The 15,321-nt window shown below is 47.0% G+C and overlaps 2 protein-coding genes across 8 annotated transcripts; one reads left to right on the top strand and one right to left on the bottom strand.

Annotated features, from left to right (window-relative positions):
* On the top strand, positions 1-6,800 carry LOC8058087 (transcription factor UNE10). 7 transcript variants are annotated; one of them, XM_021446971.1, is made up of 6 exons: positions 1-1,226; positions 1,532-1,648; positions 4,447-4,512; positions 4,634-5,086; positions 5,182-5,305; positions 6,264-6,800. In XM_021446971.1, exons 1-5 carry the CDS (start codon positions 363-365, stop codon positions 5,296-5,298), a joined length of 1,617 nt encoding a protein of 538 aa, XP_021302646.1. In that variant the 5' UTR covers positions 1-362; the 3' UTR covers positions 5,299-5,305; positions 6,264-6,800. The 7 variants fall into 7 exon arrangements, with proteins under 7 accessions (XP_021302646.1, XP_021302639.1, XP_021302634.1 ...); XM_021446964.1 differs by lacking the exon at positions 6,264-6,800 and adding an exon at positions 5,396-5,570 and having other exon boundaries at positions 2-1,226; XM_021446959.1 differs by lacking the exon at positions 6,264-6,800 and having other exon boundaries at positions 2-1,226; positions 5,182-5,570.
* Positions 11,303-13,921, bottom strand: LOC8058088 (expansin-B4). The gene is made up of 4 exons (XM_002467457.2): positions 13,582-13,921; positions 13,338-13,447; positions 12,688-12,872; positions 11,303-12,128 (listed from the first exon to the last, which is right to left on the bottom strand). The coding sequence occupies exons 1-4, from the start codon at positions 13,814-13,816 to the stop codon at positions 11,786-11,788; spliced, it is 873 nt and encodes a 290-aa protein (XP_002467502.1). The 5' UTR covers positions 13,817-13,921; the 3' UTR covers positions 11,303-11,785.

Consider the following 15,321-nt stretch of genomic DNA (forward strand, 5'->3'; position numbering starts at 1 on the left):
GCCCACCCCCTCCACGGTCCTATCCACGCCAATCTCCTCCGTCCTCATACACACACAGCACAACACAGGAGCGTTGTTGCATGGCTCCGCCGCCACACACGCGCGCGGCCGTAGCAACCGTTATACCCACCCACACCGCTGCATAAGTATCTCCGCCGCCGCGGCGGCTCCGCGTGGTGCGATCCCCCCCCCCGCGCCCGTGTCGTCCCGCTGTCCGTCACGACCGTCGTCGTGTCGACCGTACGTGCAGCAAACTACAGTAATAGCTAGCTAGCTAGCTAGCTAGCTGCAGACTGCCGCATCAGTGCGTGGCGACGTGAGGATATATCAGCCACGCACGCGATCGTGAGGAGGCCACGGAGATGAACCAGTGCGTGCCGAGCTGGGATCTGGACGACCCGGCGCTGGTGGTAGCAGCTGGCGGCGGAGGCGGCGGCGGCCTGAACCACCATCAGGTCTCGACGACGATCGCCGGCGGGGCGCCGCACCGGGGCCTGCAGGTGTCAGCCGGCGGGGGGGCGTTCGCTCCCGTCGTCCTGCCCATGTCGGACCAGTACTACGAGGTGGCGGAGCTGACGTGGGAGAAGGGCAACATCTCCTCTCACGGGCTGGGGCTGCTTAACCGCCCGGTCCCGGTGCAGCAGCACAAGTACGCGCCGCCACCGTCGTCGTCACAGCTGCAGGCCATAGGAGGAGGAGGAGGAGGCGGATCGTCTGGGGACCGCGAGACGCTGGAGGCGGTGGTCGGCGAGGCGGCCACGCGGTCGTCACACTTCCTCTCGCAGCGGCACCCGGTGCCTTGGGTCGGGGTGGGCGGCGCCGCCGTCGACGCCGTGGCGAGGTCCGCGGCGGACGCGCTAGTGCCGTGCGCCGCCGCAAGGGTGCACGACGAGGCGGCGGCGGCAGAGGGAGGAGACGCGGGCGCTGGGCCTGGCTCCAGGAGGAAGCGGGCGCGCGTGGTTGGCGAGGACGGCGGTCTGGTGTGCGCCAGCCAGGGGAGCACCGCCGCCGCGCCCGGGCCCCGCCGCCGCGGCGAGAGCGCGCTGCTCACGCTGGACTACGCCTGCTGCGGCACCGGCGGGGCCGATGACGTGTGTGGCTTCACGACGACGACGACCAACAACTCCACGTCCCTGGAGCGCGACGACAAGGGCTCCCCGGACACTGAGAACACCAGCATCGGCGGAGGGGCTAGTGATTCTCGCTGTTTCAGCCGTCGGTCACAGGCAAGCTACCTATAAGTAATTCACCTACAGCTCATCATCATATTTATATATATACACACCTCTAGTCTCTACCTTGCTATAGCTTCATGCACTTCACATCTGAATTGCTCGATGCTAAATAAAATAGCTGCTGATGATGCTACACATGCTACATGCATGCAGAGTTGTTTGTGTTCTATTTCCATTATAATACATAAGCTTATGTTTGTACTCATTTATTTATTGCATATTACTTTCATTTAAAATATGCTTATTTTCCTATATGTGCCTGTACATGCATGTTTGGCAAAAAAAAAAAATTAAAGAGAGACGGCTTGTGCGACGAAGATGAGAACGTGGTGATCAACGGGGACGGGGCGATGAGGTCGTCGATTTCCACCAAGAGGAGCCGGGCTGCTGCCATCCACAACGAATCTGAGCGTGTAAGAGATCCCTTGTTTTTCTGCAGTCGTACGTACACGAACTTGGATAAGTTGTAGGTGAAATAAAATGCACGGTCCAGCATTATGGTACGTACACATTTCTGTAGTTTGCTGTCGACAGCGCTCAGCTTTCTGATTATTGCAAAATCATGGGCCATATGTGAAACAGTTATATATTACTTAACGCCTTTAGTAACCACTTAATATATCCAACAACACACACTTAGGGCTAGCTTGTTCAGTGGAAGGTATTTACGGTGCGTTGGGCTTAGTCCCATGCTAGCCAGGCCAAATTTTGATTGCTTTGACTAATTTTATCCATCGTTTAGTTGGATGCTAAAATTTGGGTTTGCGACCTCCTCCTTTGGCCATCTTAATTTATTTTGTTTGCCAAAATTGACGACATCCATGTCCACCAATTTATTAGTCACTAAAATTTAGCCATACTAATTTTTGGCTTGGTTAGGACCGGAGGTGCAAGCCTTTTTGAGGTGATTGGTTTGAGAATTTGGGTGGTCCATCAATTTATCATTCGTCACCCTTTTTTAGTTTGTGAAATTGAATAGTCTAATCCGCCATCACCTTCCCGATAACAAACTAAAACTTAGTATAATAAGCATGAGGGATGGATTATTTCAACAAAATTGTTAAAATAAACTCATGGGCGCCTCAAATTAATAAGACAACTTTTTAGAGTTTTAATCGACGAAACACCTTTCTACAAATTTCTGGTGAAACTAAATTGTCAATTCCTCTTTCTTTGGTTCAAAGGTGCACATGCAAAATGACTTTATCGATATTGAGAGTGTTTTTAGAAAATGATAGGCATAATAGTCATTTTGGTCCCTCAACTATTACTTGAGGCTCAAATTCATTCCTAAACTTTTAAAACGGCCATTTAGGTCCTCAAATTTTAGTTTTAGGCTCAATTTCATCCTAGAACTATGAAGATGATTGTTTCGGTCCTTTAATTTTATATTTTGGGCTCATTTTCATCCATAAACTACCAAAGTGCATTTAACCTTTTATTTTCAACTCAATTTTCTGTATTCAAAAATAAAACATTATATTTTAAGCACAAATTCATCCATAAATTATCAAAATTATAGATCTGCTATTATTTCAATATATCCATGTATTCTTGAAAAATAAATAGTGTTCGATGCAACTATAATTGCTCCCACAAATATCATTTTAGTTGGATATATACAAATGGTACTCAGTTATAAGGTAACACTAAAAGTAACAGTTTAGAATTATTAATGGCCATGAAAGAGTTTTGGATTTTTCTATCTTAAATCACCGGTGGTGTAGGAGCCAATCATGTGCAATAGTGCAGCGTTCCACGTACCATATAGACAAATTTGAGTTCAAAATTAAAGTTTAAAGAACAAAATACACTTTGATAGTTTTAAAATAAAATTGAGCTCAAAATGCAAAATTTGAGGACTAAAACCACCATCTTCATAGTTCTAGAATGAAATTGAGCCTAAAAGCAGAGTTTGAGGACTCAAACAGTCGTTTTAAAAAGTCCAGAGACAAAATTGAGCCTTGAGTAATAGTTCAGGGACCAAAATGGCTATTCTGCCAAAAAAGATACAGTAAAGACATGTACCTTATGTATGTGCATGCATACTCGATGGTTCTGTAAGTATACACATCCTACCTTTTATGAGCACATGTAAGAGAGTAGCTATCGACATGTCACATCACTTATATCAGTTAAATAATACAGAACCAAATTGAGTTAAGCTTAGCCGTCATCAAAATAGTCTTTATAACTCTTCGCCCAATTAAATAATCTCTGTTATTATCATATGTTTACTCAACAACGTAGCCTAAGACTAAGAGCGTATTCCGACGACATTTCCGCATTGTGCAACTACATATAGAATCAGATTCCGATAAATGGTTTTTCTTTTTCACGAAAAATGATCCTGATAGAAATTGATTATTGCACGTTGCCAGCATCCTGAAAATATGTCCTTTTTTATAAAACTTTTCGAATATGTCTTGGGACAGAACGAACCAACATGTTCGATCGTGCTTCTTTACTGTTATTGCCATTTGGTCTTTACGCTACCGCACCTCACAATCACGATTTTGCTATGTAGGATAAGTTCCACATAGCTATCACACTATTGAAAATAGCTTTTGTGACCTAGTCGTCAAAAAAAAAAAAAGAATCGTCAAGGTTTCGAAGCTTCCCAGCGAGACAATGACTGTTGACTGCGGACTCGAAATGAGATGCAATACGCCTTAGCAGTTTGACATCTTTCCGTCCCTAAAATAGTCGTTATAAGGTTCGTGCTAGTTAATATTTTTTAAAAATTTAACTAAATCTATAGAAAATATTTACATTATCTATATTTCTAAATAAATTTAGATGAAATATATTCAATAAATTATCTAATGATACTAATTATGTAGTATAAATATTTTTTTCGAGCAGTATAAATATTAATATGATCTTACATGTATTTAGTCAAACTTGAAAGTGTTTGACTTCTCGAAAAGTGACAATGACACTTGACACGGCGCACTTTTTTTGCCAGTTCTGTTAGATAAATACTTTTGTTTTCCTTTAATAAATTCCTTCAGAATCCTGTTCTGTTAGTTGAGAATGAAAGGACGGCGCTCCAACTTTTCAGCTTGGAATGTTGTCACAAAAGAAAAAGAACTTTCAGCTTGGCCTATGGCCTATATATGGGCCTCTACAGGCCGAAACCAATAGAGCTAGTATGTCTTTAGTTGGGCCAACATTTTGCTTGTCATATCTTGTGTGTGTTTTGTTTCAGAAACGAAGGGACAGGATCAACCAGAAGATGAAAACGCTGCAAAAGCTCGTCCCGAACTCGAACAAGGTGAGACGTACGATCGCGACTCATCTGACAACGGAGCTCCGTACTATGTACGTATGACGATCATGATCTTGTACTGTAACCGGAAAAATCCGACACGTTGTGCGCTGGCTCTGAATGAAAGCAGACGGACAAGGCGTCGATGCTGGACGAGGTGATCGACTACCTGAAGCAGCTGCAGGCGCAGGTGCAGGTGATGAGCCGGATGAGCAGCATGATGATGCCCATGGGCATGGCCATGCCGCAGCTCCACCAGATGTCCGTGATGGCCCAGATGGCGCAGATGGCCCAGATGGCGCAGACGATGGCCCAGGGCATGATGAACATGGGCTCCCTCGCGCAGCCCGGGTACGCGGGCCTCACGCCGCCCATGATGCACCCGCCGCCACCGTTCGTCCCCATGTCCTGGGCGGACCCTGCCGCTGCAGCCACCACCTCCGGCGCCGGCGCCGGCGCCGGCCCCGGTCCAGCAGCCGCCGCCGCCTCCTCCCTCGCCCAGCATACCGGCGGCGGCGGCGCCGCCGTGCCGGACGCCTTCTCCGCCTTCCTGGCCTGCCAAGCGCAGCAGAGCGGACAGGTACGTACGTGCAAACCGTATCTACCAAACCTCTACTACGTGCGAACGATGATAGATGTCTCTGCTGACCGGCACGACAAAATGTGTGTATGCAGCAGCAGCAGCAGCAGCCGCCGGGTAGCATGGAGGCGTACAATAGGATGGTGGCGCTGTACCAGAAGATGAACCAGCTGCAGCAGAGCGAGCCAAGCAGCAACCCGTCCAAGCAGTGAGCATGACGTACGTACGTAGAACTGTTTTCTTGTGTAGTACATTGTGTGGGTTTGCTCGAAACCGTGTTCATAGCTCCTTTTTATCGCATTTGTTCAGATTTTTTTTTTCTTCTCGACGACTGATGAGCACGGAATCGTGTAACTAATGGAGGTTGAAATCCGTCGACGCGGTACCTGTAGCATCATGTATTTATCTTGTGTTTGACCGGTCTATAGCCTTGTATAAGGGGTGTTTGGTTGGTGATATGGCGTACTTTCGTCTTATTTGACAATTACTGTCCTATCATAGACTAATTAGGCTTAAAAAATTTATCTCGTAAATTACTCTCTATCTATGTTTTTATATTTATAAATAGTTTATATTTAATACTTTATACATCTATCCAAATATTTAATGTGATAAAAGTTAAACTTTACCGACCTAACCAAACCGTCCCTAAGTGACCACACGTTGTGCAAGCAGTGGCGGAGCCACCGCCCGGCCACCCGGGCGGCCGGCCGGGCTCATGGCCAAGTTCATAAAGAAAATTTCTTTATATCAAAATAGATTTTTATAATTTTCTAGCTAAATATTCTTATACAATAAATTTTGCCCAGGCTCCTAAAAACTTCTGGCTCCGCTAATGCTAATGTGTGCAAGAGTTGAGCGAGTTTTGTACTGGTAGTCGAACAACTGAACAAGTGATGAAGGCGATGCCAGGTAGTAGTATTTTGTAATAAAGACTTAAATGAGTGCAGATTAGAGAAATCAAACCACGCACAACTCAAGACCATTATCTGGTAGCTTAAAGGCTCGTTCGGTTAGCCTATTACAGGCTCAGGAACTAATCCAGGTTCAACTACTAATATAATTACGTTTAAATTCAGCTGAATTATTTCCACATTTCGTGATAACCGAACATAGCTTGTAAAACATCTATCCCATAAGATATTTTTAGCACTCCTGATTTTTTTTTTTTGTTCAGTGCTCCACACTGTGGCTGCGAGAGAGGCTCGGTGGAAATCGAGTTGCTGGGCCATCAATCAGAGACGCGCACTCATCGGCTCCAGTCGGCCTGGAGCCCCTCTCTCAAAAGAAAAAAAGAAAAAAAGGTCGGCCTGGAGCCCTGGAAACGGAGGAGGATGGCCTCGCGATGGATTCGCCGGACAGATGGCCACCAGCAATAGGCTGCATCACGACATGGAAAGAGACGGTACCATGGCTGCCCGTACTGGCTACAGTAGTCGACGCCGGGTACAGGACGCAGCTGCAGCCTTTTGACTCTATCGGGCTTGGCACCGACCGCCTCGGCGCCATGTCCATGTAGGCGCACATGCCGCGGAACGCGGGGAAACAGCTAATCCCCGGCGGATAAAGAAAAGGCGAAAGCCAGGGGGAAAAGGTGCGTCCATAACCAAAAAAAAAAAGACGGGTGTCCATGTGTCGGAGTAAAAATAGATGGTTGGAAAATCTAAACTATATCTATCTAATAAAATTTATAATATATATTCATGTTTATTTATGGATGAAAAGTTATGACTACAAATATTGTTCGCTAAATTATTATGAGAGAAAAACATTGTTGAATGACTCACAGTCAAGCGAATAGGTTTTTAATATAGATACTAAATAAATTTTCTTTTTTGACAAAAGTAATATTCTATCTAAGGCCTTGTTTAGTTCCGACCTAAATTTTTTTTCATCTGGTCTCATCGAATATTTATATACTCCCTTCGTATCGTAAATTGATGTCGTTCTAGAGTCTATGTTATTTGCGGCAAAACATGTCGTTCACGATATTGAGGCCAACTTTGGACGCAATTACCCCTAACCACACACGCGCGCCGCCCGTTCGCATGGCCTCCTTGTCATTAATCTCCTCATCATTAATTAATCGCAGACTGAAGAGATTGCTGCAGTCGCCGCCCGTTCACAACACGCTCGCAACCGCCCAGGCACGCGAGCGGCAGCCAAACGCGTAGCACGCGCGAAAAAACAAAAACATATCGCGGCTGCCAGGGATCGAAAAGTGGAGCTCAGGCCTCAGGCTAGGAGCGTTGGCCAACTGAGCTGCAATGAATTGTTGTATAGGTAGCACCCTCAGCCATATTTAATAAGAGTAAAACAGGAAAAACTAACTCCTACTTAATCACTCCTTGGTAATCGTACTCATGTCCTAAACGTCATCTAATTACGATACGGAGGAAGTACATGTATTAAGCATTAAATATAGATAAAAAATAACTAATTGCAAAATTTGTATGGAAACCGCGAGACAATCTTTTAAGCCTAATTTAGAGCATCTCTAAAAGTTTTTCATATTTTATTCTCCAAATATTGTGTTTGCTAACCCTTAAATTAGTATGGGGAGAAAAAAATGAAGTCATTTGCAAAAGTTTCCTATATTTATATTCTAAAAGTTTTTTCTGAATACCTTTTCCTACCCAGGCCTTGTTTAGTTTTCCAAAATCTATTTTTTTAAGATTTTCCGTCACATCTAGTCTTACTAAACTTGCATTGAGCATTAAATATAGATAAAAAATAAATATTTGTACAGTTTGTTTGTAATGTACAAGACAAATCTTTTAAGCTTAGTTAGTCCAAGGTTGGACAATTATTTCCAAATACGAACAAAAGTGCTATAGTGTTAAATCCAAAAACTTTTTGGATCCAAACCAGGCCTAGTCTCATAACCCTAAATTTGTTTGTGTATGTGTTTAAGCTCTTGCACTATATTTTTCTCTCTTGTGTTTTTCTCACTTGGAACCCTGTCTTTTTTCTTTTTACTAGATGGACCGAGATACTCTAGATACGCACTCATAGGCCGCGCGTATATATGCGCGCTCGAAAGATAAATTTTTGCGAGGCTGAGAAAGATGAGGAGGGAAGATGTCAAACTATTAGAGAGAGTTTTTTCTTATTTTGCTAAAAAATTAAGGATAAAAAAACCGAATAGCAAATTGTTGTTGATGCTTGTGGTTCATAATTAGCCTTAATTGCTACAGAACAAACATGTGCTAATGATAGATTAATTTAGCTTAATAAATTCTCACGGTTTCTAGACTCATGATGATGTCGATGACCTAGAGTAACCGTCCTTATGGATGTTCGGATGCCCCCAACACAAAGTTCCTACTTAGATACTACCGCATCTTTAGTTTCTTGGTCCATCAAAAACCCAAAAGTTTACAAGATTCTTGATCACATCCAATTTTGTGATACATACATGAAACATTAAATATAGATAAAAAATAACCAATTGCATAGTTTATGTGTAAAATCGTGAAACGAATTTTTTAAACCTAGTTAGTTCATGATTGGACAATGTTTGTTAAATACAAATGAAAGTACTACAATGTCAAAATTTAGGAAATAAATTTTGCCAAACGGTTGAAGATGCTTTGGCGGCACATTGTTGTAGAGAACCAAACGGTACCATTCTCAATTTGCTATAAACTTCGTTAGAGTTTGGCTATCTACCACACAACTATATTTTGCCATTTGTTAGTCAATGCCACAACCTTGGCACACGCTTAACCTTAGTAATGGCAACCCATGGTAATAAACCGAAAAGACCTTAAGATCCTATCACCTTAACTGTATGATATTTGAATCGTTTGTTGGTTTGGAATGGTCCAAGAAGAAACAAATAATAAATATATAATGTAACCTAAAGAACAACAAAAGAGTTATATAAATCATAACAATTCTAGCCACTTAATTTGCCCTTTTGTAACCTGCTGGTTCCACTTGGTAGTAATACTAGTGTGAAGATGAAGATGAGCACGGTATGGACGAAGCAAAATTTTGCGTTTTTTTCTTTATTTTGGAAAGGGGGGAATAAAAAACTGAATCAAGCACTTGTCCATGACACAATGCAGCATCACACGCATCCAGAACTGCACATTGCATTGCCGGCTTTGTCCTGAGCTAGCGCCGACGCGGCCGGGGCGATGATGCTGCGCATCGTGCAAAGATAAGATGCCGCCGGTGCTGGACGGAGATCTGGATCGAGGATGCCACCACGTACGCCGACGCGCAGCAATAACTCGAGCCGGCACGCAGCAACGCGGGACAGCTAATGAGGTTTGAAAAGGCCGGACCGGCAGCGATGGGATGGCTTTTTTGGCTGCACGCGCCTTGTCAATCGCTGCGGGCTCCGGTGGCTCCGGCGGTCCGGCCACCGGCCTTCGGCTCTCCTTCCTCTCCGTCTGTTCCCTTGTGCTTGACCGCTGCTGGCCGGCGCGCGCTTTGCTGCCTTGATTACGCATCGAATTGGCAAACGCTGTGAAAGGCTATCGCTCGCGACCACTAGTAGGATGATAGGATAAGGCCTGTTTAGATTGGGAACGAAAATTTTTTGGATGTCACATCGGATGTGTCGGAAGGATGTCGGGAGGGGTTTTTAGAAACTAATAAAAAAACAAATTACATAGCTCGTCAGGAAACTGCAAGACAAATTTATCAAGCATAATTAATCTGTCATTAGCATATGTGGGTTACTGTAGCACTTAAGGCTAATCATGGAGTAACTAGGCTTAAAAGATTCGTCTCGCGATTCTCAACTAAACTGTGTAATTAGTTTATTTTTTTATCTATATTTAATGTTCCATGCATGTGTCCAAAGATTCGATGGATGGATGAAAAATTTTTGGGTGGGAAACTAAACAGAGCCTAAGAAAAGAAATGGTTACCACTAGCAGGCTACCTGCAGCTACTAGGAGCTTGACTTTATAGAAGGCCACAATCGCAATGCATGCAAGTGAAACTGTTACCAGTAGTAATAAAAGGTAAAGGACGTGCCGGATGGGCGGTGGGTGATTTGATTTTAGTAGCCGTGCTTTACCACTTTACCGGCAACCAATCATGTCAGTAACTAACAGGTGGAATCAGTGCTGAGCCACTCCACACAAAAGGCAGCAGCCGGAGGAGTGAAATGCAGGCATGTCGGTCCCGGATAGGTTTTTAAATTTACCGCGCGCGGGAAGACGGAAGACCACCACCTTCTGATTTGCAACGCGGGAGTTTTTTTACTGTTCTCTACCTTCTGATTTCTATAAAATCTGTATAATTTCTGCATTCTAAGGTGGAGGGGAGGTAAAAATCAACTTCAATAAAAAGAACTATTTAATAGTTTATACTAAATTTACAAACCGGAGGGAGCTTTCTTAGATATAGGATTCAAAACCTATCAAGCCAAGTTTGTTGATTTAAAGTGACGGATATAGGATTCAGAACCTATCAAGCCAAGTTTGTTGATTTCAAGTGAATTAATACTCCCTACATCCACAAAATGGTGCAAATTCTTTTAGGGGTTTACATTTCAAAGCTTAACTAAAGTTATCTAAAAGTAGACTAACATTTATGTTACAAAATAAATGCTATTAAATCAATTATGATATATTTATATTTTTGTAGTAAACCTCTATTCGATATAACACTAATCAAAGTTAACCTAATTTCACTAACAGAAACCATATATTTGTATCCTTTTACAAACGGAGGGGTTAGAAACACGCCTTGTTCGTTTGAGTTTATCATCCGTATCTACCAACCATTCAGCAATGTTTTTTCTCTTACAACAAATCAGCCAAATACTGTACACATTTTGGCTTGGGGACATGTGGCCCCTCAGTTAATACCTTAGATGCGCCACTGCCGCCAAGTACAACTTCCTTGAGGATTGTACGGAAGCTTTTCCAATATTTCTTGTCCCAAGACGTTAACCAAGCGTTGTTTGTTCATATGCGAGAGATAACTATGCGCGGTCAACTATGCCTTTCTGCATCGCGAAGTATATACTTCTTGAGACAAGCACATTAGGTAGGTAGGTACAGTACATGCGTTTCGCTTCAGCACAGCAATGCTGAATGCTCAAAGCATTCATCCAGTCAGAAACAATTGCACTGAGGTAAGGAAACACAATTAACATGCAGGAGCCTCATCAGGCCTGCACAGAAAAGAGAGCAAAACGAATAGGGAAGCTCAGGAAATGGTGTTTATACATTACAATATACTTTTCGATTAATCACCGATCGATCGGATTGAAGAAGAAGATGATGATGATATAAATTATAAAGCAATAGTGGGCGGGAGAGCGTACCTTGTACGCCTGCCTCCTCCATTTTCCCACACGGCTTAGTTCTCTCTCTCTTTTTTTTTGCAATTAGGGTCACGCACCATGCACATGCCAGCCTTACAGACCCACAAACACTCGCACATGACGCCTGACCTAAAAGCGCGCCCCCAATGCATGCAACGACTCACTCCAAGGACCATGATACAACTGCAACGACACGATGACCAGAGACACAACGACTAGCCGTTCCGTTTCGCCGTACTTGGTAGCAGTAGTAGTCGTCTAGTGGTAGTAGCGTATAGTACGTACGTAGTGATGATGATGACCGAACCGAACCGAACCGAGCCGGATTCCACTCCAATTGCGGGCTGGGCCGGGCTGGGCTGGGATCCAATCAATCAATCAATCAATCAGGTACGTACGTGCTACTACTGGTACTGGACGAAGGAGCGGTAGAAAGTGTTGGGCCTCCAGTTGGCCGGGATGACGTTTCTGGCGACGAGCGTCTTGCCGGACTCGTTGCGGATGCGGATGGAGAAGGGCGGCTGCATGCGGTGGTTGGTGTCCATCCGCCAGATGGATCCCCAGGACTCGCGCATGGGCGTCCACCGCCCCGTCGGGGGCCCGTGCGCCGTCTTGGACTCCATCAGGTCCACCTGCACCACGTCGCCGTCGCCGTCCTCGTACTCCACCAGCACCGCGAAGTAGACGGGGTTCGAGTACTCCTCCACGTGGAAACCGATCTTCAGCCCAGGGAACTCGCACGGCACCCTGCGAATGCAAACACATCCAGCCAGCTTTTAAGTAGGAGTAGTGGTACTAGGGCATCTTGTTAATAACCAATGTCCTCTAATCTGTGTTGCTCAAGCCTAATCCAGCAACAATGTTCGAGTACAGGAGAAAGCGAAAGGGAAGGCAATGGACCGGCGGTGGCGTGTTGCAACAGTGGACCGACGCAGATACGGTGGGATGCAAAAGGGGTGCGGCCCACTAGTAGCCAAAACTGAGCATGTTGGGGGCGCAGCGCAATAAAAGTGGCCTGTGGGCAGCTGCGCGCCACTTTGCCGCACATGCGGTGTCCCGCGAGCGGCAGTAGTAATGGCAGCGAGCGGTTGTTGGATGCACGACGCCTCCCCACCAAACTTTTCACTTGCCGCGCGCCCGCGCTACGAAAATAAATTAAAACAGCAGGTGTGGAGGGAAACTACTGCTACCAGTAACAGTTCGACAGCAAGGCTACTGCTACACTGCGAGTGAGGTCCCTTCTACTTCTACTTCCAGTGGCAGCACAAACAGAAGAAAGAAGAGAAGAGAAGACGCGGACACTGACCTGGTGAACTCGATGTCGATGATGCCGGAGTGGCGGAGCTTGTCGTTGAGGCCGGGCTTGGCCAGCCTGCCGAACGCCGTGCCGCTGAGGTCGAAGTGGTACTTGGACACCGGGTAGTAGTTCATGTCCGTGATGATCACCGTCTCCGCCCGCCCGGAGCAGGATCTGTCCTTGGTGCACCGAATCTGCGTCATCCGCGGGCAAAACCGTCAGCTACGTACGTTCATCTACTACCATACTACGTACGAGATACGAGATCAAGCAGGAGTCAAATGTACAGTAAATGGTGGCACTGTCACGGAGATCGAGTGAGGCGCGCACATGCACGCGGGCCCCACATACAGCCACCACAGGCTGTGCTGCTCCGAGGACCGGCCTGGACTGTACGGGTAGCGTCCTACTCTAACAGTTACTACTACTGCTAGCGGAGAGTATTATATTTTGTTTTATGGCTCTACTAGCTCAACATTTTACTCTTAGGACAATTGATTTATTTTAAAAAAAATACAAGTGGAGCACTAGTAGAATTGTTTTGGGTACAGAAAACATACTCCTATTATAGTATAAAAATAATTGTATGCTTCAGATAGAGAGAGGTGTCGGTAAAAACTCCATGCTAGCTGTTGTGTTTTACTGAACTGTAGTAGTACCTTGTAGCAGGAGCCGCAGCCCTTGCCGTCCTTGAACAATGGCTGGTTGCCGCAGGACCCCATGGACATGAATGGGTACTGGTTGGTGTGCTTGAAGCCGCACGCGCCACCTAGGCAAAGCAAGGTACGTTCGTCTCGTGAGCCACATTGCCACCCACAACCACAAAGGCACCAAGGACAAGAAGAGGCCGGCGCGAGGGGAAAGAGGGAAGATCTGGGAATGAATGCCGATGGATGCGCTCACCGTTGTCGTCGGGGCCGGCGCCGTTGGGCTGGCCGTACCAGGTGGCCCGGGCCTTCTGCCAGGGGCCCCAGTACACGGCGGCGTCGCTGGTGTTGAAGTTCTCCGCGCCGGCGCCGGCCGCGTCCGTCGCGTCGAACTGGGCCTCCCGGCACTCGCCTCCTCCGGCGAGCAGGGCCAGGAGCACGAGCGCCGCCGCCGCGGCGGCGGCGGGGAGGGAGGAAGAAGGGAAGCCCATGCCTGCGCCTCCTTCCTGCGCCCTTTGCCCTCTCTCTCTCTCTCTAGCTACAATCAGTGGGCGGCAGCGGCGGTGACTGTGAGTAGTGGAGTGCGAGAAGTGGTGGGTGGTGGTGGCCGTGGTGCCGTGTGGGCCTATTTATAAGCCCGATGGCCAGATGAGCACCGGCACGCTAGCGAGCGGGGAGGGAGAGTGGTGTCTCTCTCTCTCTCTCTGTGTGTGTGTGTACGCAGTTTAGGAGCAGAGGAGCGAGGGAGAACGTGCCATGTTGGGGCGCACATGGGCCTGGCCTGGGCTCATCAGTCGACCGAGCCGGGGCCTCGCAGCCGTCCTAGCCCGGACCTCCCCTTGCTCAGCACAGCAGCACACTCTACTGGTCTTGCCACGGCAGCGCGTAATAAAAGCTGGCAGATGAAGGTTGGGGCCGGCCGGGGCCTAGTTCGGTTTCGGTGGATGGTTGGACCGACGGATCGGCTCGCTTACCTTGCCATGCCATGCCGCGCCTTCGCTCACCTCACTCACTGGTCGCTTGTCAGTGAGACGGTGGGCGGGCGGGAGCAGGGACGGACGGACGGAGCAGACGAGCAGAGCCCCGGAACAGGGCAAAAGGCTCGCGCTCCCACCTCGGCCCCGGAGCTTCTCCCGAGGAAAGGTGACTTGTTTGGGCTGTCGGCATGTGCAAGCGCCCGCTGCGCTTCCCCACGGGGAAAGCCAAGCCACCTGTGCGCGAGCGCAATGTGCATTGTCTGGCGCGCCTTGCTGGTGCTGGTGTGTGCTGATGGTCTTCGTCTTCGTTCGTTCGTCGTGGTTTGGCCGGTTCTCGATCGCGAGCGACTTCAGAGTTCAGACTGAGGTGGATGGATATCAGGATATGGATGGACGCCGGATACCTTCACCTGCTGCTTGTGGTGTGGACTTGTGATTCGGACCTTTTCTTTTTCCCGTTGAGCTTTGGTCGCGTGCCATGCATGTGCTGGGGCACCGTGTGTCCCACTTGACTGATAGGACTTGGCATATGCCCGTTGGCACAACAAGGGCTGCATGGTCTGTGCTCGTGCCAACCAACTTCTACAAACCACAGCAGTGTTCATCTTAATCTTCAGGAACATGAGATACCTGCATTCTGTACGCATCGGCTCAAGCTATAGTCAGTGAAGAGTAGTATAATCTAGCAGTAGTACTCTGTACTCGCATTACTTGGGCGTCCATAATTCGGAGATGCTTCCCGTAAGCACACTTGTAGGCGAAGGTTGCTTGCTGTTAATCGTCGGTGCGCATCTAGTTCGTTCCCTAACTAACTCACGCGTGTTCAGACATGAAAAGTCTCAGAACATAACAGCTAGCCTTGCTCGTCACCGTCAGTGCTCGCCGCCTAAACACCCTTTACACGTGCTGTGCTGGGCTGCGCTGGGCTTTGCACTGCTCTCCAGTTCATATCTTTAGCGCAATAATTCACAAACCCTCACTAATTCTGCCCAAATTCGATGTGACAGATCCGTCGATCG

This window comes from Sorghum bicolor, chromosome 1 (genome assembly GCF_000003195.3).
Source record: "Sorghum bicolor cultivar BTx623 chromosome 1, Sorghum_bicolor_NCBIv3, whole genome shotgun sequence".
NCBI classification, from domain to species: Eukaryota; Viridiplantae; Streptophyta; class Magnoliopsida; order Poales; family Poaceae; genus Sorghum; species Sorghum bicolor.

Coding starts and splice junctions, on each gene's coding strand:
- LOC8058088 (XM_002467457.2), bottom strand. CDS start 13,816: ATGGGCTTCCCTTCTTCCTCCCTCCCCGCCGCCGCCGCGGCGGCGGCG. Junction 13,448..13,581: donor CGCCGGCCCCGACGACAACG/GTGAGCGCATCC, acceptor TGCTTTGCCTAG/GTGGCGCGTGCGGCTTCAAG. Junction 12,873..13,337: donor GCTGCGGCTCCTGCTACAAG/GTACTACTACAG, acceptor CGGATGACGCAG/ATTCGGTGCACCAAGGACAG.
- LOC8058087 (XM_021446971.1), top strand. CDS start 363: ATGAACCAGTGCGTGCCGAGCTGGGATCTGGACGACCCGGCGCTGGTG. Junction 4,513..4,633: donor TCGTCCCGAACTCGAACAAG/GTGAGACGTACG, acceptor TCTGAATGAAAG/CAGACGGACAAGGCGTCGAT. Junction 5,087..5,181: donor AAGCGCAGCAGAGCGGACAG/GTACGTACGTGC, acceptor GTGTGTATGCAG/CAGCAGCAGCAGCAGCCGCC.